This window comes from Salvelinus fontinalis, chromosome 15 (genome assembly GCF_029448725.1).
Source record: "Salvelinus fontinalis isolate EN_2023a chromosome 15, ASM2944872v1, whole genome shotgun sequence".
NCBI classification, from domain to species: Eukaryota; Metazoa; Chordata; class Actinopteri; order Salmoniformes; family Salmonidae; genus Salvelinus; species Salvelinus fontinalis.
In genome coordinates, this window is record NC_074679.1 from 42,223,359 (window position 1) to 42,248,354 (window position 24,996).

At 43.3% G+C, this 24,996-nt stretch overlaps 1 protein-coding gene across 3 annotated transcripts in view; it reads left to right on the forward strand.

Moving 5' to 3' along the window:
* The first annotated feature begins 1,815 nt into the window (after positions 1-1,815).
* samd4a (sterile alpha motif domain containing 4A) overlaps positions 1,816-24,996 on the forward strand; it is a 103,601-nt gene continuing 80,420 nt past the window's right edge. The window contains exons 1-2 of one of the 3 annotated variants that reach the window (XM_055863877.1): positions 1,816-2,164; positions 3,233-3,851. In XM_055863877.1, coding sequence (XP_055719852.1) covers positions 3,656-3,851 — 196 coding nt within the window. In that variant the 5' untranslated portion in view covers positions 1,816-2,164; positions 3,233-3,655. The remainder of the gene's footprint in view (positions 2,165-3,232; positions 3,852-24,996) is intronic. The other 2 variants (XM_055863876.1, XM_055863878.1) reach the window with 2 other exon arrangements.

The window sequence follows — 24,996 nt, forward strand, 5'->3', positions numbered from 1 at the left end:
TCTACCAGGCCGTTATGGTAGAGTGGCCAGACTGAAGCCACTCCTCAGTAAAATTCACATGACAGCCCACTGGGAGTTTGCCAAAAGGCACCTAAAGGACTCTCAGACCATGAGAAACAAGAGTCTCTGGTCTGATGAAACCAAGATTGAACTCTTTGGCCTGAATGCCAAGTGTCACGTCTGGAGGAAACCTGGCACCATCCCTACGGTGAAGCATGGTGGTGGCAGCATCATGCTGTGGGATGTTTTTCAGCAGCAGGGACTGGGAAAATAGTCAGGATCAAACGAAAGATGAACGGAGCAAATTATAGAGGGATCATTGATGAAAACCTGCTCCAGAGTGCTCAGGACCTCAGACAGAACAGCAACCCTAAGCACACAGCCAAGACAACGCAGGAGTGGCTTCGGGACAAGTCTCTGAATGCCCTTGAATGGCCCAGCCAGAGCCCAGACTTGAACCCGATTTGAATAACTCTGGAGAGACCTGAAAATAGCTGTGCAGCGACGCTCCCCATCCAACCTGACAGAGCTTGAGAGGATCTGCAGAGGAGAATGGGAGAAACTCCCCAAATACAGGTGTGCGAAGCTTGTGGCATCATACCCAAGAAGACTCGAGGCAGTAATCGCTGCCAAATGTGCATCAACAAAGTACTGAGTAAAGGGTCTGAATACCTAAGTAAATGTGATATTTCAGTTCGATTTTTTTTAATTTGCAAACATTTCTAAAAAACTGTTTTTGCTTTGTCGACCAATCTTTGTGCTCTGTTTCAACACATGAGCTAATTACCATTGGACAGCATCTAGAATCTAAGCATCAGTCTGTGGATTATGCGTCCTTGTCACAACCCGCCTTCCATATTATGCTTCTTTGCAGATGACACCCCTCTCAAGAAGCTGAAGTTCTCTCATTCATTGTTATCCCACTGTGGTTGGATGTCTATCCCTTCCCCCTCCTTCCACGTATAGTCAATATTGAGCACACTCGGCTGAAGGCAAAGGTGCATTGTTTGACAGAAAAGGACACTGCTGATAAACAATGGCCCGAGAATGCATTTGAGGTCCTACTGAGGTTTCAGTGGTGTGCCGTGCCAGTCAGCCTTCCCTAAAGAGGCCCAATTAAGGATATATTTTTTTCCCAATTATTCTATTTTTATGCAACTATTCTTTCACTTTTGTTCTAACGTAACATCTGTGCACATTTAGATGCATTAATGGATGTATTAGACAATAATAAAAACAAATACAACAAAAAACTCTCAATGCTAAAAAACATCAAGGTTTTTCACATAAAACATAAGATACCAATTGTATCAAATTTAAATATCAAATTGTGTTTCCGGAGATTGGTAACATCACGCATTAAATTCTTATTTTGCCAACTGATACTGTAACTCGATACATTGTATCAGCTGCTGTATTGCTATAACATGATACAATGTATCACTGTTTCTGTTACCATCATTGAAACAATGTTAATAATATCTATTTATCTTTGAATTGAACCAGACCAGACGGTGGGGTGTTTGAGGCCCTCTGCTGTATGGAACGCACACATTGGAGCTAAATGTACAATAAAGAACTTCAGGAACAGGGAGGTACATTCGTTGATAGAATCTTTCTCTTCATCCTGTATCTGTAATGTAAACACTGCCAAATGATCAACTCCGACAAAGGTATCTTTCGCCACGTATTCATCTTTTATCGACCTGCTTTTTGCAAATGTAGGTGAAATTATTGTACAGATAAGTGAACGGGACACACTGAGGCAACTCCCGCCCCTGTTGCATATTCACACATAGCTTCACACTGATTTTGTCCTCTTGGCTAGGGAAAACTCTTTTCCCCTTTCTAAAACATGCTAATCCCTCTGTCGTCTCGGTTGCTGGTAGGCTATGTGATCTGTCCCTAACCCCATTATCTATTTGTGTGCTTCCTTGTGCTGCCAAGCCCCTGACGTAATGCTTCGGGTTAATTATTCGCATGTGGAAAGCAATGCCGAGTCTCTCCTCTGGTACAACACGAGTAACCTAACTGCGGGAGAAAAAGTTAAATCAAGATGGCAAAACACACAGATGCAGAGTGAAGGGGCACCGCTGCCCACGATTTAAAACTTTGTTGCGCCCCCGTCTTGCGATCAACACCACCGATGCAGTTGTGCATGGAAGTGAGTAACGTTTTAAACATTTTCTTTTTTACCAAAGTTCTGGAATATGTTTGTCGACTATCTTGTCTGAACTGCTCTCGCCGAGTTGGCTGTCCAGTAGGCTACATCGGTAATAGAAAATATGCTAACTTAAAAAACGGTGATACAGTAGGCTAACTTTTTAATAGGGGGAATACAATGTGTCCAGCTGGACGTTTAATTTGCGGGGAAATGCTTAACGCTTGGGTCTGGCTCTCTGGAGTTTATGGAAACTAGACTGAATAGGTATTGCATTACAGTGTAACATAGCTAAGCATTGGGCACATTTTTTTGGGAATGTTCTAGATTGCGCATTTGAGACTCCTCAATTATTTAATGTATATCCCTATTAATTTTCCTCGCGCCGAATCGCATCACCTCTACATTTTTCCAAAAGATCTAGCCTATCCTCGGTGCTCGTGTAGGGCAATGATTGCGACATGATTGCCCCAGTGCTGATGAAGCAAAGTGACCGTTTGAGACCTGTTAGTGCTGACATGGACCTATTTTTAAGGTAATATTTTTTTTAAAGAATGCGGTCTTTTCATTCAGGGTACTTTCAGTTTCGCCTAGTTGGCAGTCTACCGAGTATACAGTCTACAGGCTATTTTCGAGGCAATGTGTGGTGGAAAGCAATCATTTAAGCTTTATCATATAGCTTACAGCAGGGACCCTTTGAACATAGCTGTCTGTAACATTATGATGTAAGGGACCGGCGCTTTTCTCTTTGGAAATAGCCTACCCGTCGGGATGTTGCGCCAATTACTACTGAGAGAGGGCTACTTTTAAATGAGAAGTATGACGCATACAGGCTTTGTTTCGGTAGGCAATGGGTGTCACTAATCTCCTGGTTTCAATGTAAAATGGTTTTTAAATAACAGTCTATTTCAAGTCTGCAGAGAGCAGTGTTGGCTGTCACATTTCCTCTGCATTTGGAGTTCACAGTCGGTAAAGACTTTACTAGATGGGTTTTGGACGCCAAGCTGTGTGTGTGTTACTGACAGACCATGTGTGACAGTGTCTCCCAACCAGTTATTTCCATCATTTCAGATCTAAATGGGATCCCTGTGGAAAATGCCAACAAAAGTAATGCTGGTGTGACAGCGCAGAGTGCAGGAGGAAAGCCGACTCTCCTGTCTGAATGTTAACACCCCCTGGTGCAGATGCACCTAGGAGAGCACCGTGCCACCACTCCCCTCAAGCTGAAACTTCAGTACACCTGCTTTTCTAAAAGCCTGGATGATGCTAAGCCACTTGAACTGAGCACAACAGCTCAAACCCCTCCTGCTCAAAATACATATTTCTGCTCCACTCAACATCAACAACAAAAACAGGCAAAAAGAAGAGCACATCCATCACAAGCTTTGACCCAAAGTTTAACCACCAGAGCACCAAGTTAACTCAATTCTCCCGTGACACCAGGAAGGTCGCTAACTGGTTTCCCTGTTCGGCCTGGTGCCTGTGCCCCAGACCATGATGTTTCGCGACCAGGTGGGCATCCTGGGAAGCTGGTTTAAGGGGTGGAATGAGTGTGAGCAGACGGTGGCTCTGCTGTCGCTGCTGAAGCGGGTGTCGCAGACCCAGGCCCGTTTCCTGCAGCTGTGTCTGGAGCACAGCCTGGCTGATTGCACCGAGCTTCACGTGTTGGAGGGAGAGGCCAATAACCCAGGTAGGCACACCGACACACACACCATCTCTATCTTGACTGTCCATTTTTAAGTGGATAATGGCGATGCTCCGTTGAAGTTGGCCGGGAGAGGATGAGTGGTTTTGCCACTGGTGCCACTTCACACACACACAAACACACATTTGAAGGTATTGCTCAGGTCATTCCCTGTAACTACCTTACGTCCTTCCACAGACAGCGAAGGGTTAACTGTGCCCATTGCCAGAGTCGGTGTAATGTGGCATGGCAACGATGCATTAGCTGGCCTGGCATCTTTGAATAGGACACCAGATCACACACGATTCCAGTGTTCTACCGTGGGGTTAAATCGGTTAGGGGTGGTGGTGGTCTGGTTTGTTGCATCAAGTTGGTATGTGGTCATGGAAACAAACACCCTGGCAACCAAACCGGCTCATGAAAAATAGAGTGGAGCGCTGGCTAGTGTTGTGGGATGATGAGAATAAACACTGCGTCTGTACTGATCCAATGTCTACAGCTGTATAGCCAGGACCACATCTGTCGGTCGGCACTGCTTTAATACACATTGAGAAACGGTCTGTAAAGATGGATGTGTTATCATTTCCCCCTACACCACACGCGTACACACACCACAACATGGGATTCCCATCAGAGTTTCTAGTGGGCAGTGGCTGCCTCTCTCTCAGCCTCTCTTTGCACTGTGTTCTCCCAGTTATATGAGGACGTTTTAATGCAGTACAGCCCCTGTTATTGTTCAATATAGATTTGGAAACAATGACGGACTGTATGAAGTCCTTAGGTGGCTCACGCCCAAGCCCTAGTTGGATGTACACTGAGATCAAAGGATGCTTTTAAAAAAAAATCCAAAGTGATTTATAGTCGTGCTTACATTTTATGTATGGGTTGCCCTGGGAATTACACCCACAATCCTGGTGTTTCTTTCTGTCTACACTGATATCAAGTGTATGGTTGTCTGAGTCACATTGTTCTGTTCATTGTAATGTCTTCAGACACAGAAGTGTGGATGGCGGGTTAAATAAATTCAAAAAGTCTCAGGCGGATTTAAGATGTATCAATTCAAGTCTTTGATGTCTATTTTGTTGTTGTGAGAAGGTTGGAAAAATCGGCATATTTGTGGTAGAAATTGATGCACGTGGCCCTCGCAGGGGTAATTTGTAGCTGGAAGATCTAAGTGGAGTGGAAAGGTTCAACTATTTGGAATGTACTGTACTAATGAAAGGAATCCAGAATGTACCTACTTATTTCACTGCGTGAAGAGGCTGCTTTGTTCTCCCGACAAAGTGATGCAACTTATTTGCTGCTTGTCACAGCAAGTCAAGAGCCCAAAGACTGATGATCAGTGTGTGACTGTGTGTGTGACTAGGTTAAGGGAGAGGGGGGGGGGGTTAATTTTAGCCACTGGATGAGGTCACACTTTATTTGGATAAACCATTTGTAGATGCTCTAAAGATGGTCATACTCTCTGTTGATAAGCAACTGCTTGCTAAGATGACGGTTCGTTTTACAACAAGGGTTAAGGTTAGGGCTAGCAGATAGTCTGTAGATGCTCTACAGACTAACAATCCAAAGAAAGTTTTACCCACATTTAATTTCATTGCGATTTCACCATTGAATTTCTACGGAGGATTATCAGACCTATTGTTGTGCTGATCGAATCTGGAAGTTACCTCTGTTCAAGTCATTTTACCTAATTGTTTTTTGTTGTTGTGCTGTGGCACTGCTCAGTCCTGACGTGTTTTTCTATTCCTTTCTAATTCTACTAACCCTCTCTCTTCCCTCCCTCCTTCATGCTCAGAATCCTTTTTCTCAATCTCCCTCCCGGTGTGATAAGCACAGCAGACGTATTTTTCTTATTGAGAAAGAGAATGCAACGCTTACACGTTCCATTATCCTATTATCCTCCACTGTCATGTTCAGCCTATTACTATCTAGGCTAATATCAGTGTCTATATGTCCAGGAATATCCACTTCAAAATGAACAGGTGCTCTGTTGGTCAGTACTAAGATGCAATGCTAAGAACACCGTAGTCATCTTCTATGGGCAAAATGGAGGGCTGTCGTATTTGAGATTGTCTGCAGTGTCATTTCACCATTCTAGTACCGCAGGGGACGAGTAGCTGGATTGGTTCAGAGTTGGTAGCGCCGCTTGCTCATTCAAAGTTGGGGAGACGAGGATGATAATTCAGTGTGGCACAGACATGATGGCATAGCCACCTCAGGGAGCTGTCAAGTAGCATTAGGAGGACCATAGTGTCTTTACTTGTAAGGACCACACTGTCCATATCATGAGGACTTGTCAGGAACTGGTCGTGTCTGATCTTATTCTAGCCTGGTTCCAGATCTGTATGTGCTGTCTTGTTAACTCCTATGCAACGGTCATTGTGATTCCGACGACAGAATGGCAAGACAGCACAAACGGACCTGGGACCAGGCTCATCTCTTGGCACCTTTCTCAATAGATTGGTTCACTGCATGTTGTAGCCTAATAATAATCTGGTGCTGGTCGCCTCATTTCAGATGTCATGGAGGATTGGGCGATTTTTATCAAATGAATTTGAAAGTAAGTTTTAGCGCGATTTTCTAAATGCCTGTATCGCAAGAATGAAGGTTTTTATGCGTGTTTAACTTTTTGGCCTCGTCTCCTTCGCTCCTTCTGTGCTGTGTGCACTGTGCACCTTACCATTCGCACACAGACACCAAGCCCCAAAATAATCACTTCTTCCTCTGACAATAAGCAGTTTAAACTAACTATTTGCGTTTGAGCCAACAGAATCGGTCATATGGACGCCAAAACGCTTTGAGACATTCTTGTACTGTAATAGTAGAGAACATCATCTTTCTAATGATACACTTTATGTTTGAACTCCCAAACTGTAGAACAGAGCAGACCCTACTAAAACGGGAGTAATAATAAACATGATTGTGGAAAATGTATGCTCCGTTTCCGTCGCAAGCGTCATTGCGTACCACATACCTCTAGCAGCAATTTAGCCACAGACTTATGCGCTAGCCGTCTGTTTTATACATTTGCAATGAGCATAAAAATACACATTTAGATAAGGAATTGGCAACCTGTTCTCAATATGAGAAATTAGCATATTTTCCACGTAGGCCACATGATTTCCACATTTAAACAAAGTTCACATGCTATGTTGTTCAAATGGACTGGAGGATGTATACCTAACAGTTCTACCTTGTTAGCAAGCAAATAGATCCAATTTGGCTAGACTTGAAAATAAAGATCAGATGGCTACATACTAGCAGGTGGGCTTGAGATTGTTTGTGAGACCTGTGTTCTATAATATCTGCTACAGGGAATTTGGTATTTAGTGGATGTGCATGGTTCTGGTTAAATTTGTAACAAAAATGGCTTTTTATAGACCGACTTATTGCAAAAAAGCAGAAAATATTTGGTTTATATTTAGCCTAGGTATAATTATATAAGCCCTGATTTCTGTTTTAGATGCAGTGTATTGACCTTTTAGTTATGCAACAAAGCTTATTTAGAGAATTAAAAAAAATATAGCTATCATGAATCACTCATGTTTGAATTTTTAAAAGATTTTTAGGCCATATCGCCCAGGCCTAACGTCATGCTTCCCTGCGTTCACCGCTGATGAAAAACCATGGACGGAAAACGGCATTCCTTGCTGAAGTCGTGAATGGGTTCCGATGATGGGGATATTGTCTAGGAATGTGGGCATGGGAAGTAACAGCAGAGGATATAATAGGGCTTTCCAATGGAAGAACGAAGCCATGGTGAAGGGAAATAATATGAAGTTATGTTAGGACCTCTTTAATGTCTTGTATTTTAGGGGTGCCCTTTTTGTCTACCTGGGACAACCAGGGTAATAGTGTATTGCACTGCACTAGTGAACAGCTTCAAATCATTGCTACTGCAAACCCCTGAAGTTCCAGTGGCCAAACAGTATATTGTTTTTTAAGATAAAAGTAACTTTGATACAAGCTACATGTCATCCAAGATAGACATATATTGGATAGTAATTATATGTTCTACTAATCTATCAAGCAAAAGGTAGTAGTGGCTGAAGTGGAATTTGAAGCTGAATCTCCAACTTCACCACCCCTGCTCAGAAACTACTACCACCACTCCTTCCCAGACACCCCCATTCTTCAGTGACCAACACTCCAGATTTGCTCAGGTCTCCCCAGCCTCAACCCTCCACTTCGTCGTCTTCCAGCTGTTTTTCTGAAGAGGAAAAGTCCCAGACCCCCGTCCTGTCTAGCAGAAGAGAAAAGAGCCCTTGTCTCTCGTTTGGGTGTTGAACTATTTCATTGCACCCACGCATGAGCAAACAGTTTATTTCTGGCCACTCGGCTCCGTGTTCCGTGAACTCATACGGAACCACAGGAATGGTGGGACGGAGGACCTGCCAAAAAAAATCCCTCCTAGTTTCCCTCGGAGCAGTCGGAATCAAACGCCACTTTTTCCCCCTTCCCAACACTAACGGCAACACTAAGTCTTGACTTGACTGAAAGAAAGAAACAGTGACTGAGGAAGCTTTTCTTAGTAACTCCTCTGAATGACTTCAATAGGGACCATACTTCCACTATGTAGTAAGTTGAGCTTGAATTAAAGTACTTGTACCGACGTCAAGTCAGACATTTTGAATGAGCGTCAGTTTCTAATTCTAGTACAAAATCGGTAATTGTGATTTTTAATTAATCTGCCAACACACGCATCACTATTTTGTTTTCAAGATAAGGCGTGCGCAAGGCTAGTTCTTTATTCCAGCTTTGAGCAGGGGTTGGAACCAGTTCAGAAAACAGAACGGAACTTGTAACGAAAGTAATTCATACTGTTCCGGAACAGAACCGTTATTTTAAAAGCAGGGGAACGGGTTAATAGCATTATTTTACGTTCCAGGCATTTTTTTCTAGTCCCACAACAAAATGCAAGAAAGCGCCTATGCAAAGCCTTCACTCTGTCACTCGAACATATTCCAGTGTCTAACCTGCAAGCTGAAAATCTTTGCCTGTGCGTGTTTAGGCAACCCCCCCCCCCCCCCCCCCCCCGACATTACAGGCTTGACTCAGAAGATGGGGAGAGATTTTTAATTGGCTAGAGAAGAATGGATTAACTTTTTCAATGCTAGTTAAGGATACTATAGCTCAGTTATCACATTTCATGTTGGATTTATTAATTACAAAAAGGTAAGACGTGTTTTTCATTCTGGTGCCGCTCTGCACACAAGCTTGCTAGCTCAAAGAACATAAAGTTCCTCAATGGAAGCCGTTCCTCCTACTGTAGGTATAATTCTGTGGGCCTAATTCAGGTAATGCATGTACATAACAAGATGCCCAGCGCTTCAAGCCTCCTCCTGAACCCTCTCTCTCTTCCCCACACGCAAAATTTCAGTCACATCTTGCGCCATAGGCTACACTTCTCTGTCCATCATGCATGTAAACTAGCCTGCCTGCTCTAGCCACACTGGTGGTGAAGTCATTTAATGAGCTAAATGTAAAAACCTGTTGTCACAGGTTAAAAAAATAACAATATACACCGGTAGTCTTTTGGGCTTCGAATCGGTTAAGAATTTATTTTGCTGGTCGGAACAGTGGAACGAAACAATTCATTTTTTGGGATTGGAAAATTGTTGGTTCCAACCCCTGGCTTTGAGTGCCCTGTAGAGTGGTGTTATTTTTTTTGTATTGCATGGTTTTTGCAGTCAAGTGTTTTAACTGAAGCAGTGCTGTGGACTAATTTGATGAGTTACCACCAGTGGACAAGTATGGATTTCGAGAGACCTAATTCCTTGAGGATTCAACACAGCATTCTGCACTGAGTGATGTATTAAGAACCCACAATCCAACACAGACCGTCTCTGACAATCTGCTGCAAAATGGAGCTATGTGATTCTCCCTCCCACTATATTTCAGCCCCAAACCCTTTCGATTCTAACCTTGAGCTGCTGACGCGAAGCTTCTAGGTTGAGACTAATGGAACAACTGAGGGGTACCCCGCCTAAATTACGATTGCGGAAACCTTCGCTCTAACCCCTTTTTAGCAGCTGTGTGGTTTGACCAAAGGTGTGAATGGATGCTTCGTCAGCACTTGGTGCCTGAGACTGCGGCATGTAATATTCAGGCTCCACCCTCTGTCTGGACAGGTGAAACACATGGGCAAACCTCATTGATGAATAGGCAGCAGACGCAGACCACAAACCATTTGGTGTTTCCCTATATAGTTTCTACCCTCCCTTCCTCCTGAGGCAGCTGGCCATTTTTTGTGGCATTAAACAGTGCATTTCATTGTATACAGAGGCTTGGGCGCCATCCAGTCCCAACTGTGTGTGCACTCACTGCAGGCACTGCTGGGGCATCAATAAGACAAGGGAACACAAAGCACTAGGCACCGCACACATGACATGGGGTTGGCCAGGGACAGGACTGCCTGGCCACTACAGGCTTGTATAACAGCCTTATGGGGCCGACTGTACAGTATGTGATGGAGACATTAGTGCCATTTGATGTAGTTGGACAAACTGGGATGGACTATTTTAGTGGTGGATTTGCTTGTCACAGACTACACCCCCCCCCACCCCTACAGAGCTCATTGGCCGACACAGGGTCACTGTTGTGCTGAGCCAGGATGAGAGCAGCAGGCGATTCCGAGCCCACGGCAACTGTTTCCCGTGAGATGAGCACAAGAGGGGACTTTGACTCTGGTAGCTTGGTAGTGACCTCACTGGTTCCTTCCAGAGACTGGTGGAAGAGTAATTGTTGCTTCCTTCCCTCTCATAGCCCGAGCCTGGGTTTAAACCAGGTCCCCTCTGAACACGTCAACAGTCAACCTGAAAGCATCGTTACCCATCGCTCCACAAAAGCTGCAACCCTTGAAGAGCAAAGGAAACGACTACTTCAAGGTCTGAGCGAGTGACGTCACCAATTGAAACGCTACTAGCGCGCACCGCTAACTAGCTAGCCATTTCACACCAGTTCCACTCACCCCCTTTGTCCCCAGCAACCACTGATCCGGGTCAACAGCATCAATGTAACAATATTGCTTCTGTCCCTTTCCTTGCCGCAACCTGGGCTGGAAGCAGGGACCCTCTCCACACAACAGTTTCTCGCTGGGGACACACTTTCTATTTGTCACTAAAAAAGGTGGACCTAACGAGAGTCGCTGACCACAACCAAAACGAAACGGGTCAAGTTTTGAGGGGTTCTGAAAGACATTCATGGGGGTGTCCACTACAAGTTGAATGGCAACAACAGCTGGGATCTAAAAGACACCCACCATGAGAGCCCACTAAATTTGCCAAGAGGCAAACAGAAGAAAAACCCACACCGAACTTGAAGAGCAAATCCAAAACGGGGAAGGATTGTTTTTCTAGAAATCAAATGGGGAGAGCCAACTAAAGGTGTTAACCCTCCACATCTCTCAAGACAACTGGAGCACTGTGCCAGCCGCTCTTAAATATCACCTGGGCCAGCACAGGTGAAACACCTTCTGACTAACGCGATGGACAAGCCAGCACAGGTGTAACACATACTGACTAACGAGGTGACGCTAATCGGTGCGCCCCATGTGCTAACGTGCTCCAACAGATTTGTTTTTGTTTTTAAGGTGGTGTCCTGCAGCAAGCTCAAAGGAACTCTGACATTCTATCCAAACATGAGCTCATTCGAACTAAAACCAAGAGATTCTTGAACAACTTCCCGCGCTGCAAACAGCACAAAAGGGACCCCTTCATCCCAGTCTTTCTCAAACCCAAAGCGGTAAGCTCTCAACATAGACTTTAAAGTCTGATAAAATCTCTCAAGCACCTTGACACTCTGGGTGGTAGGCACTAGAGGGGTGATGGGTAACACCCAATTGCTGTAGCACTTGCTGGAAGACTTTTGACATGAGATTCAAACCTTGGTCTGATTGTACGCCGACGTAGTGCAGAGGCCCATTATCAGCAACCATCACTCCTGCGTTCCAATGGCATGTTGTGTGCCGTGTCTTTGGCTATGCCGGATTAAGTGATATGACATGCTATTCTATAAAATCCTTTCTCTGTAATTAATATTACCTGATTGAGCTAATCATGTAAATGTAATTAACTAGAAAGTCGGGGCACCACAAAATAATATTTATAGAGCTGTTATCTTCCGAATAAACTCTTAAAGACCTAGTAATATTTTACATCAATAGCAGTCAATATTAATCGTCACCTTATTTCAGTCTCATCTGAGAGTTGTAAATTCTTGGTTATCTTCACGAACCCTGGCTAACAAGTTGAATCAGCAATACAAAATTGGGTCTAATTATTTATTTACTAAATACCTAACTAATCACACAAAATTACATATACACAGAATGAATCATACCTTGATTACAAATTACATCATAAAGGAAAACGTCCCTAGCGGGCGGAACAGATATGACAGCTGGTTACACAAAAGAAAAAGGGGCTGGGTTTGAGTGAAAGCGCAGTAAGACTGAGTAACAAAGGGAGAAGCGATGTCTATCGTAAATACAGTATCTTATGCATCTAAATTATCGCCCATTTGGAAAAGGAAAATGCAATAAATATTTACTCTGATCTGCGCTTCGGTAGGTTGGTCGTAGATGGAAGGCCGTGTTGCCCAACCGAGTCCTTTTGAAGAAATCTCTGGTGATAAATTGGATACGTTGTAGTAACGTCGTTGTGTGGTAGACGGGATACTCTGTCTCTTCTTTCCTAGCCCACGTTTCCAGCTGCTGTTGCTAACTCAACGGCTAGGAGGTATCACTTCTGTAGTGAATAAGAGTTCAAAGTTCATACCATTTGCAACCAAAGCTCACGCTGAGGTTGGCTTAGTTCTGTAGTTGACATCTGAACCATTCTGATATCGGATCGTCATCCCAACATCCTCGGAACAGTTAGTTATTTGTCCTTTTAACGCAGAGGCTGCAGACCTCACGTACTTGGAACAGGAGGTTACATTTTCGTCAAGGCTTTATATAGTGGAGGGAGAGGAGGGCGTGTTTTGAAAAGTTTTATAACCCATGTCTCTTCACAGGGGCGGGCCACTGATTGAGCAGAGCCCTAACATTATGAAAATCCAAGTCTCTCATTTGGAAGCTAAAATTACATTTCACCTCTTCACCAATAATTTTCTATTCAAACATTTAAATTGAACAACAATTCCATGTGACTCCGATAACTACAATGTGCAGACTTTCCATTGTAGAGTTTGTCATCCTATCAACCGAACTGACATCATATTCATTAAGTACCACCGCATATGTTCAATTGGTCGGATTACCAGAATATAGTTAATTTCCCCCCACCTTCTGATGTTCCCAGAATCTCTATGTTAACCAAAGGATTTTCAAATGTCACATCAGCAGGGTAGAAAGAGGAAAAAGGGGGAGAGAGGTATTTATGACTGTCATAAACCTACCCCCAGGCCAACGTCATAACATGTGTTAGCTAATCCAAGTTTATAATTTTAAAAGGCTAATTGATCGTTAGAAACCCATTTTGCAATTATGTTAGCACAGCTGAAAACTGTTGTGCTGATTTTAAAGAAGCAATAAAACTGGCCTTCTTTAGACTAGTTGAGTATCTGGAGCATCTGCATTTGTGGGTTCGATTACAGGCTCAAAATTGCCAGAAACAAAGCCCTTTCTTCTGAAACTCATCAGTCTGTTCTTGTTTTGAGAAATCAAGGCTATTCCATGCGAGAAATTACCAAGAAACTGAAGGGGTGACTCCGGGATGCTGGCCCTCTAGGCAGAGCTGCAAAGAAAAAGCCATATCTCAGACTGGCCAATAAAAAGAAAAGATTAAGATGGGCAAAAGAACACAGACACTGGACAGAGGAATTCTGCCTAGAAAGCCAGCAACCCGGAGTCGCCTCTTCACTGTTTACGTTGAGACTTGTGTTTTGCGGGTACTATTTAATGAAGGTACCATTTGAGGACTTGTGAGGTGTCTGTTTCTCAAACTAGACACTCTAATGTACTTGTCATCTTGCTCAGTTGTGCACCGGGGCCTCCCACTCCTCTTTCTATCCTGGTTAGGGCCAGTTTGCGCTGTTCTGTGAAGGGAGTAGTACACAGCGTTGTACGAGATCTTCATATACAACATTTAACAATGTCTACACTGTATTTCTGTTCAATTTTCTGTTATTTTAAATGATAAAATGTACTTTTCTTTCAAAAACAAGGACATTTCTAAGTGACCCAACTTTTGAACGGTAGTGTATGTGTTGTGATAATTCCGTTGTTTTCTGTTAATTCATATGCCTTGCGACCTTGAGATATATTACACACACACATGTGTATATATATATACACTGCTCAAAAAAATAAAGGGAACACTTAAACAACACAATGTAACTCCAAGTCAATCACACTTCTGTGAAATCAAACTGTCCAATTAGGAAGCAACACTGATTGACAATACATTTCACATGCTGTTGTGCAAATGGAATAGGCAAAAGGTGGAAATTATAGGCAATTAGCAAGACTCCCCCAAAAAAAGAGGGATTCTGCAGGTGGTGACCACAGACCACTTCTCAGTTCCTATGCTTCCTGGCTGATGTTTTAGTCACTTTTGAATGCTGGCGGTGCTCTCACTCTAGTGGTAGCATGAGACGGAGTCTACAACCCACACAAGTGGCTCAGGTAGTGCAGCTCATCCAGGATGGCACATCAATGCGAGCTGTGGCAAGAAGGTTTGCTGTGTCTGTCAGCGTACTGTCCAGAGCATGGAGGCGCTACCAGGAGACAGGCCAGTACATCAGGAGACGTGGAGGAGGCCGTGAGGAGGGCAACAACCCAGCAGCAGGACCGCTACCTCCGCCTTTGTGCCAGGAGGTGCACTGCCAGAGCCCTGCAAAATGACCTCCAGCAGGCCACAAACCCTTGAATGATTAAGTGTCCAGTGGTGGAAAAAGTACCACATTTTCATTCTTGAGTAAAAGTAAAGATCACTTAATAGAAAATTACTCAAGTGAATGTCACCCAGTACAATACTACTTGAGTTAAAGTCAAAGTATTTTGTTTGAAATGTACTTAAGTATCAAAAGTATAAATCATTAAACATTTCTTATATTAAGCAAATTAGACTTGATTTTCTTGTTTTTTTATTTACAGATCGCCAGGGGCACTGTTCAACACCCAGACATAATTTACAAAGAAAGCATTTGTGTTTAGTGAGTCTGTTAGATCAGAGGCAGTAGGGATGTTCTCTTGATAAGTTTGTGAATTAGACCATTTTCCTGTCCTGCTAAGCATTCAAAATGTATCGAGTACTTTTGGGTGTCAAGGAAAATGTAAGGAGTAAAAAGTACAATATTATTTTTGGGAGTTAAAGTAAAAGTTGTCAAAAATATATATAAATAGTAATGTACAGATACCCCCAAAAAACTACTTAAGTTGTACTTTAACCAATTTTTCTTTTTTTTCCTACTGAATTTCATGGTATCCAATTTGGTAGTATTGTCTCATCGCTGCAACTCCCAAACAGAATCGGGAGAGGCGAAGGTCGAAACACAACTCAGCCAAGCCACACTGCTTCTTGACACAATGCCCGCTTAACCCGGAAGCCAGCCGCACCAATGTGTCGGAGGAAGCACTGTGCAACTGGTGACCATGTCAGCATGCATTGCGCCTGGCACGCCGCAGGAGTTGCTTGTGCGCGATGTGACAAGAACATCCTTGCCGGCCAAACCCTCCCCTAACCCAGATGACGCTGGGCTAATTGTGCCCCATGGGTCTGCCAGTCGCGGCCGGCTGCGACAGAGCCTGGACTCGAACCAGGATCTCTAGTGGCACAGCTAGCAGTGTGATACAGTGCCTTAGACCACTGCGCCACCTGGGAGGCCCGGACTTCAAAGTATTTTTTACTTTGGTACTTTACACCACTGAGTGTGTCCAAACTTTTGACTGGTACTGTCATCCGCTGTATACGGCACAGGGGGGTGTGGTATATGGCTAAGGGCTGTTCTTATGCACGACGGATACAGCCGTTAGCCATGGTATATTGGCCATATACCACAAACCCCCGAGGTGCCTTAATGCTATTGTAAACTTGTTACCAACGTAATTAGAGCAGTAAAAATGAATGCTTTGTCATACCCGTGGTATATGGTGTGATATACCACAGCTGTCAGCCAATTTGCATTCAGCGCTTGAACCACCCAGTTTATAATAAAAAATCTACCAGCCACGCAGATTTTTTTACCAGCCCAATGACTGGAAGTCTTTGGGTATCTGCTAGCATGCTTCCCACTAGACACAGAGACATAAAAACGGTATCCACAAGTTCATTGGACTCTGGAGAACTTGTCATTTGATTTTTCTATAGGCTATTAATATTGTTTGTTCTCTCTCATTGTTAGTCCTCAGGTTATGTTTTTAGTCTATTCAAATAACATTTTGATAAGGAACTCTGAGCTGCTTTTGAAAGAAAGTCGAAATGGAAACATGATTGCCAATGTTGAATTCGATTTTCATAATAGCAAGCTAGGACTGATGGTTTGGTTATCAAGGCAACCACTGTAGCTATCTAGTAAACTTACTAGCTACTTCAGTGGACTTTGAGCACATTTCTAGTGGTAAATGGGTTAAATTATAGCCATGGTATAAAAGGGATAATCAATTCGGGGCTCTATGCGATCTATAAAATAAGTTAACTCTGTGAAATGTTAGTTCCACTTCTGTTGATTATCCCTTACATAAGATATCCAGCTGGCAAACATTTAGTGATTGTTTCTTCTCAAATATGATACTGTAACTAGATCACCTGATTACGTGCTGCAAAACAAACAGTAAGTTACTCGCAAGGATCCGGTCTGGTCTCTCGTCGTTGTGTGATTAAGTGATAATGCCCTCGAAGCCGGTGTTTGGGGGATATATTGGCACGGCGGTTAGGCCCGAGATGAAGTTGGCCCGCCAGCAAACCGTGCCAATATATCCTCTAAACACTGGCTTGATGGGCATTATCACTTTTACACAACGGTATACCAACATATTCAAATAATTATTTACATATTTTCATAAAAATAAAAAATTATAATCTGAATTTATTCATACTATTTCATACAGAGATGCCACCCAGTCGTTCAGTCTTTTTGTTCTGGATCTATGGATGCGACCCAAATCAAATTTCATTGGTCACATACACATATTTAGCAGATGTTATTGCGGGTGTAGCGAAAAGCTAGTGTTTCTAGCTCCAACAGTGCAGTAGTATCTAACAATTCACACATCTAAAAGTAAAATAATGTAATTAAGAAATATACAAACATTAGATTGAGCAATGTAGGAGTGGCATTGACTAAAATACAGTAGAATATAATACAGTATATACATATGGGATGAGTAAAGCAGTATGTAAACAAATTGACTAGTGTTCCATTATTATACTGGCCAGTAATTCTAAGTCTCAGGAGGGGGCTGAGCACGCACCCTTGTGGGGCCCCTGTGTTGAGGATCAGTGAAGTGGAGGTGTTGTTTCCTACCTTCACCACCTGTGGGCGGCCCGTCAGGAAGTCCTGGACCCAGTTGCACAGGGTGGGGGTCAGACCCAGCGCCCCGAGCTTAATGATGAGCTTCAGGGGACTATGGTGTTGAATGCTGAGCTGTAGTAAAAAAAAAACAGCGTTCATCAATCGGTATTCTTCTTGTCCAGATGGGATAGGGCAGTGTGAAGTGCTATGGCGATTGCATCATCTGTGGATCTATTGGGGCGGTAAGCAAATTGAAGTGGGTTTAGGGTGTCAGGTAAGGTGGAGGTGATATGATCCTGAACTAGCCTCTCAAAGCAGTTCATGATGACAGAAGTGAGTGCTATGGGGCAATAGTCATTTAGTTCAGTTACATTTGCTTTCTTGGGTACAGGAACAATGGTGGACATCCTGAAGCAAGTGGGTGACAGCAGAAGATTGAATGTGTCCGTAAACACTCCAGCCAGCTGGTCTGTGCATGCTCTAAGGACGCGGCTAGGGATGCCGTCTGGGCCGGCAGCCTTGCGAGTGGTAACGCACTTAAATGTTACATGTTTTACTCACGGCGGCCGCGGAGACGGAGAGCCTACAGTCCTTGCTAGTGGGCCGCTTCGGTGGCACTGTGTTCTCCTCAAAGCGGGTGAAAAGGGATTTAGCTTGTCCTGAAGCAAAATTTTAGATTTTCCATGACTGTCTAGCTCTAATTGGTGATTGTTTGTTCACAAAGATGATCTCATAAAAAAAATATATACAGCTCCATAAAATGTTCTACATACTGTATATCTGGTTTTAGTCGTTTAAGTTTACACTGAAATTGTGTTAATTTTTTTGGAGTGGCGGCAACAATTTTTCAGCCGCTGCTAAATTAATATAGGGGAAACACTGGGTAATGCCACAGTAGCCAGCCCTTGAAAGGGAACATATGTCAAAGACTGCTCATACTAATGTCTGGAACGGAGCGATTGGAGTGGCATCAAACCATGTGTTTGACGTATTTGATACCGTTCCGCTCCAGCTGTTACCATGAGCCCATCCTCCCCAATTAAGGTACCACCAACCTCCTGTGGTGAGCACACCGGTCTGCGTGGTTATCTAACCTCAGCGGAGGAATCCGACTACTTTAACTTTCTCTGTTCTCAGCAGGTACAGAAATCAAGCTTTCTTCCAGAGAGGGAAAATAATGCTAATTATTAATGATTGAGGAAGGGAGCTAGTCGGGGTGCAGAGTGGAGGCGGAATGGGCCCCAGCCATTTCCTTAAATAGAGCTCTGGGGCTTCTCCAATCGGACCAGACTTCAGGCTCACATTCCGGGCATAGCTGCGACTATGACATTCTGAGCCACACAAGTACGTAGTCCGCCAAAGGGGCAGCTTCCACAGGTACTGTAGACTAGAATTGCAGTCAGGCAGTGCGGCTCCCCCTTATCTTATTGATTTTTACAGTCACCGCACAGACGTGTTTGGTTACTACGGCTCAGCTCTAGACCCTCCTCCACATTGCCAGGGGTTTTTATTTTTTTATTTAACTGTATTTTTCAGGGGAACCCATTGAGACCACGGTCTCATTCACAATTGTGCCCTTTGGACAGCAATACAACAATTTGAAATGATCACTAAAAATTTAATAAAATAAACTACAAATTACAGAATCAACACTACAGCTTCAATCACCACAAATACAACTATACAACACAATCGACATTAAAGTCCTAAACTACCCTAGATCCACCAGAGTCAAGATCTAGTTTTGTAGTCTATTCCAAAAAATGGGGGACACTAAAACTGAAGGCAGATTTACCTAGATTGGTTCGGACTAGTGCAACCTTGAGAGTTAACAATCCCTGTGAACGGGCTTGGTGTGTCATATTTTTACATTTTAACAGTGAAGTCAGGTAGGTTGGATGTTTTTTTCAGCAGAGCTTTGTTAACAAAATGGAGTAATGAAGTGATCTATGTTAATTTTAGTGGTGACAGTGGACAGCAGTGGGGAGAGCAAAGGATATGATACCTCACAAGACATGCCACAAGTCTCTTCACAGTCCCAAAGTCCAGAACGGACTATGGGAGGCACACAGTACTACATAGAGCCATGACTACATGGAACTCTATTCCACATCAAGTAACTCACTCAAGTAGTAAAATTTGATTTAAAAAAAACACCTTATGGAACAGCGGGGACTGTGAAGCAACATTGACACACACACGATAACATATGCACTATACATACACATGGATTTGGTAGATATGTGATAGTGGTGGAGTAGGGGCCTGAGGACACACTGTGTTGTGAAATCTGTGAATGTAATGTTTTAAAATTGTCTTAATTTTGCTGTCTTAATTTAATTAAACTGTCTTAATTTTGCTGGACCCCAGGAAGAGTAGCTTCTGCTTTGCCAGCAGCTAATGGGGATCCATAATACATACAAATTAGTTGACTTTGGCTCTTTCTCATTGTTTCTTGATTCCTTGCATCCTCTCGCCGCCTTTCTGAAAACGCACTGGAGAAGAAGTCGTAGCCCTTTACACTTGTACCCCAAAACGGGTTGAAAATGTACAGACACTTGCTATAAATGACAGAGCTCAGGCTCTTTGCTTCACAGCACTGTATTGGTTTTGACTGAAAGCCGTTCTGAATTTGAGCACGTGACAAGAAGTTGCCTCCATCCCTCCCGCTAAGTGGGCAACTTTTGCAATTCTTTTTGTTTGTCTTGAGTGGGAAATGATGTAAATCAAGAGGACTCTATCTGTTGTGAAAGATGAGACGTTGAGGATTCTAATGAATACCCCTTTGATGTCATACATGCAAGCCAAATTTCCATATCATAAAACTCATGTTATATACGGTGTCAGCGTTTATCCCTGTTTGATTTACAGTTCCAAGATGACATGGCGTCATACCCTGTGTTGTTCTGAAAACAATTTTTGAGCTTATTTTTGTCTATTGTGAAGAAAGTTCGCTGAGGAGAATGCACCCGAATGCACACCCTTTCTAAGCGCATCAAAATGACGATCTGTTTCATTGAATTGCCCTGTGAAAGCCTAACCCAATAAGATCATATTTTATAATGTAGCTGGTCATGATGCCCACCTGACCCAGATTGCGATTTTCCAATGGACTGTTTTTGGATTGTGTGATGGTGGGGATGCAGGGCTGTGTTCCAAACAAAACGACTACAGGTGTGCTTGCTATAGCTAGGAGAGCTAAGAAGAAAAACACCTTTATAGCAGAGGCGCAGGTAGAAATTAGTATGTGGCTGGGCCTGAGTAAAAGTGACTGGGCAACATTTAGTACCCAGACATCAGTGGTGTAGTTGTGTAGCATGGAGAAGTGGGTAATACTCTACATTGGCCAACGATTTCCCAAACGGCCTGTCTGGCAAATGAAAGTCACCGTGTGTGTGAAATATAGTTACCTACAATAATGTAAATGCGAAATACATCCACCATGGTATCCAGAATGAAATAACAGGCCTAGCCCTTATGGCTGATATGATGGGCAGAGGTAAGAAAAGGAACCGCTTTTTTTGTGGTGGTGCAATACATGAGAACAGGATACTCGGAGTTCCTAACTTCACAGCAGCTGAAGGCTTGGATGCTAGTCGTTGCTGATTCATCTCTGTATTGTGCGTTATGCTAGAGGATATTTATGGTTTACAAAAAAAGGTTTAGGCTATATTAAATTCCATACACCACGGTTTCCACATATTACTATTGTTGTAGGACTTTACTAGGCTAAAGTCTTTGCCACATGATTTCTGCAGGCCTAGGCTATTTTGCCTATAGGGGAAATGGTGATCGCTACCGGATCGAGTCAGGCCCCTGGCCTAAACCTCATAGCATGTCCCTAAAGCTCTTCTATTGAGAAGCAAAATAAAGCGGCTAGGCTAAAACTGTAGAACTCATGAGACTTGGGAATAAATGTACAATTCTCGTTATGAATTCAGGAGTCCGAGAACAGAGTTGAGTGCGGAGCTGTCCGGTGCTGAAATCTTTGATCCGACTTTGCTGTGCTCAGCCAGCACCGGCCAAGCCGCATTACCTGCCTGTGTGGTGCTGAATAATATACGCATATGCTATGGTTTCACTCGCACTTTTCAAACCCATACAGACAAATATTTCATGGGAATTGTGTAGGCTACTTTGTACATAACTCTTGTACTACATAATTGATATGGCGTATTCCTCCAATACACTACTTTGATAAGATTCGGTGAGTAATTGCAATGTGCACTGAAAGAAAGTGGGTATACAGTGTATACCTGCATATAACCTTTGCTATACCAATGCCCAACATATTTAAGTGAATTAGTGTAATCCCATTGCATAATTTAACACACAACACAAGGTAAATGTGAACTTTATGTTAAATGTATGTATATGTAATAAAGAAGCTGTAAAAACAAAAAAGCTGTCTAGAACTTCAATAAGTGATGGGAATTCCTGACCTCCCCCTCCCCCGCTTTTGACACATGATCACATGGGGCAAGCAGTGATTATGTTAGTGCAAAAAGTCTTAGACCCTGGCAAACAGGCCGCTGCTGCTCTCATCATTCCATATTGATCCTCCTGGAACCGAGTGTGCAACTTAGTCAGCTGTCTGTCCAGGATGAGGAGTCTAGTGTTTTTGGGCAGCTGCTTTACACGATTTTGATTTTTTGGGGGGATACATACATACACATACAGTACCAGTCAAAAGTTTGGACACCTCGTCATTTAAGGGTTTTTCTTTATTTTTACTATTTTCTACATTGTAAAATAATAGTGAAGACATCACAACTATGAAATAACACATGGAATGATGTAATAACCACAAAAAGTGAAACAAATCAAAATATTTTATATTTGAGATTCTTCAAAGTAGCCAAGCTTTGCCTTGATGAAAGCTTTGCGCACTCTTGGCATTCTCTCCAACCAGCTTCATGAGGTAGTCACCTGGAATGCTTTTCAATCAACAGGTGTGCCTTGTTAAAAGTTTAATTTGTGGAATTTTTTTCTTTAATGCGTTTGAGCCAATCAGTTGTGTTGTGACAAGGTAGGGGTGGAACACAGAAGATGGCCCTATTTGGTAAAAGACCAAGCCCATATTATGGCATGAACAGCTCAAATAAGCTAATGGAAATGACAGTCCATCATTACTTTAAGTCATGAAGGTCAGTCAATCTGGAACATTTTCTTCAAGTGCAGTCGCAAAGACCATCAAGCGCTATGATGACACTGGCTCGCATGAGGACCGCCACAGGAAAGGAAGACCCAGAGTTACCTCTGCTGCAGAGGATAAGTTCATTATAGTTACTAGTAGTGATGCACCGATAGGAATTTGTTGGCTGAAACCGATATCCAATATTTTCCTTGCCAAATATACTGATTATTTACAATTTTAGCAGCCTTTTAAAATTTTATAAAATTTGATTTGTAACATACACAGCAGATGTTAATGCGAGGGTAGCGAAATGCTTGTGCTTCTAGTTCCAGCCATGCAGTAATATCTAACAAGTAATCTAACCTAACAATTTCACAACTACCTTATATACACACACAAGTGTAAAGGAAGGAATATGTACATAAAAATATATGAATGAGTGATGGCCGAACGGCATAGGCAAGATACAGTAGATGCATATGAGATGAGTAATGTAGGGTATGTAACCATTATATAAATTGGCATTGTTTCAAGTGGCTAGTGATACATTTATTACATCAATTTTTCCATTATTGAAGTGAGCTGGAGTTGAGTCAGTATGTTGGCAGCAGCCACTCAATGTTAGTGATAACAGTCTGTTGGCCTTGAGATAGAAGCTGTTTTTCAGTCTTTCGGTCCTCCCTTTGATCCACCTGTACTGACCTCGCCTTATGGATGATAGCGGAGTGAACAGGCAGTGGCTCGGGTAGTTGTTGTCCTTGATGATCTTTTTGGCCTTCCTGTGACATCGGGTGGTGTAGGTGTCCTGGAGGGCAGGTAGTTTGCCCCCGGTGATGCGTTGTGCAGACCTCACTACCCTCTGGAGAGCCTTACGGTTATAGGCAGAGCAGTTGCCGTACCAGCCAGTGATACAGCCCGACAGGATGCTCTCGGTTGTGCATCTGTAAAAGTTTGAGTGTTTTTGGTGACAAGCCAAATTTCTTCAGCCTCCTGAGGTTGAAGAAGCGCTGCTGCGCCTTCTTCAACACGCTGTCTGTGTGGGTGGACCATTTCAGTTTGTCCGTGATGTGTATACCGAGGAACTTAACTTACTACCCTCTCCACTACTGTCCCGTCGATGTGGATAGGGGGGTGCTCCCTCTGCTGTTTCCTGAAGTCCACAATCATCTCCTTTGTTTTGTTGACATTGAGTGTGAGGTTATTTTCCTGACACCACACTCCGAGGGCCTTCACCTCCTCCATGTAGGCCGTCTCGTCGTTGTTGGTAATCAAGCCTACCACTATAGTGTTGTCTGCAAACTTGATGATTGAGTTGGAGGCGTGCATGGCCACGCAGTCGTGGGTGAACAGGGAGTACAGGAGGGGGCTGAGAACGCACTCTTGTGGTGCCCCAGTGTTGAGGATTAGCGGGGTGGAGATGTTGTTGCCTACCCTCACCACCTGGGGGCGGCCCGTCAGGAAGTCCAGGACCCAGTTGCACAGGGTGGGGTCGAGACCCAGGGTACTGGCAAAGTCGGGACCTATCAACTTTGCATGACACAAGTAATTTTTCCAACAATTCTTTACAGACAGATTATATCACTTATATTTCACTGTATCACAATTCCAGTGGGTCAGAAGTTTACATACACTAAGTTGCCTGTGCCTTTAAACAACTTGGAAAATTCCAGAAAATTATGTCATGGCTTTGAACCTTCTGATAGGCTAATTGACATAATTTGAGTCAATTGGAGGTGTACCTGTGGATGTTTTTCAAGGCCTACCTTCAAACTCAGTGCCTCTTTGCTTGACATCATGGGAAAATCAAAAGAAATCAGCCAAGACCTCAGAAACAAAATTGTAGACCTCCACAAGTCTGGTTCATCCTTGGGAGCAATTTCCAAACATCTGAAGGTACCACATTCATCTGTACAAACAATAGTACCCAAGTATAAACACCATGGGACCACGCAGCCATCATACCGCTCAGGAAGGAGACACATTCTGTCTCCTAGAGATGAAGGTACTTTGGTGCGAAAAGTGCAAATCAATCCCAGAACAACAGCAAAGGACCATGTAAAGATGCTGGAGGAAACAACAGGTACAAAAGTATTTATAGCCACAGTCAAGCGAGTCCTACTTCGACATAACCCAAAAGGCCACTCAGCAAGGAAGAAGCCACTGCTCCAAAACCGCCATAAAAAAGCGGTTTGCAACTGCACATGGGGACAAAGATTGTAATTTTGGGAGAAATGTCCTCTGGTCTGAAGAAACCAAAATAGAACTGTTTGGCCATAATGCCCATTGTTATGTTTGGAGGAAAAAGGGGGATGCTTGCAAGCCGAATTACACCATCCCAACCGTAAAGCACAGGGGTGGGCAGCATCGTGTTGTGGGGGTGCTTTGCTGCAGGAGGGGCTGGTGCACTTCACAAAATAGATGGCATCATGAGACAGGAAAAGTATGTGGATATATTGAAGCAACATCTCAAGACATCAGTCAGGAAGTTAAAGCTTGGTCTTCCAAATGGACAATGACCCCAAGTATACTTCCAACGTTGTGGCAAAATGGCTTAAG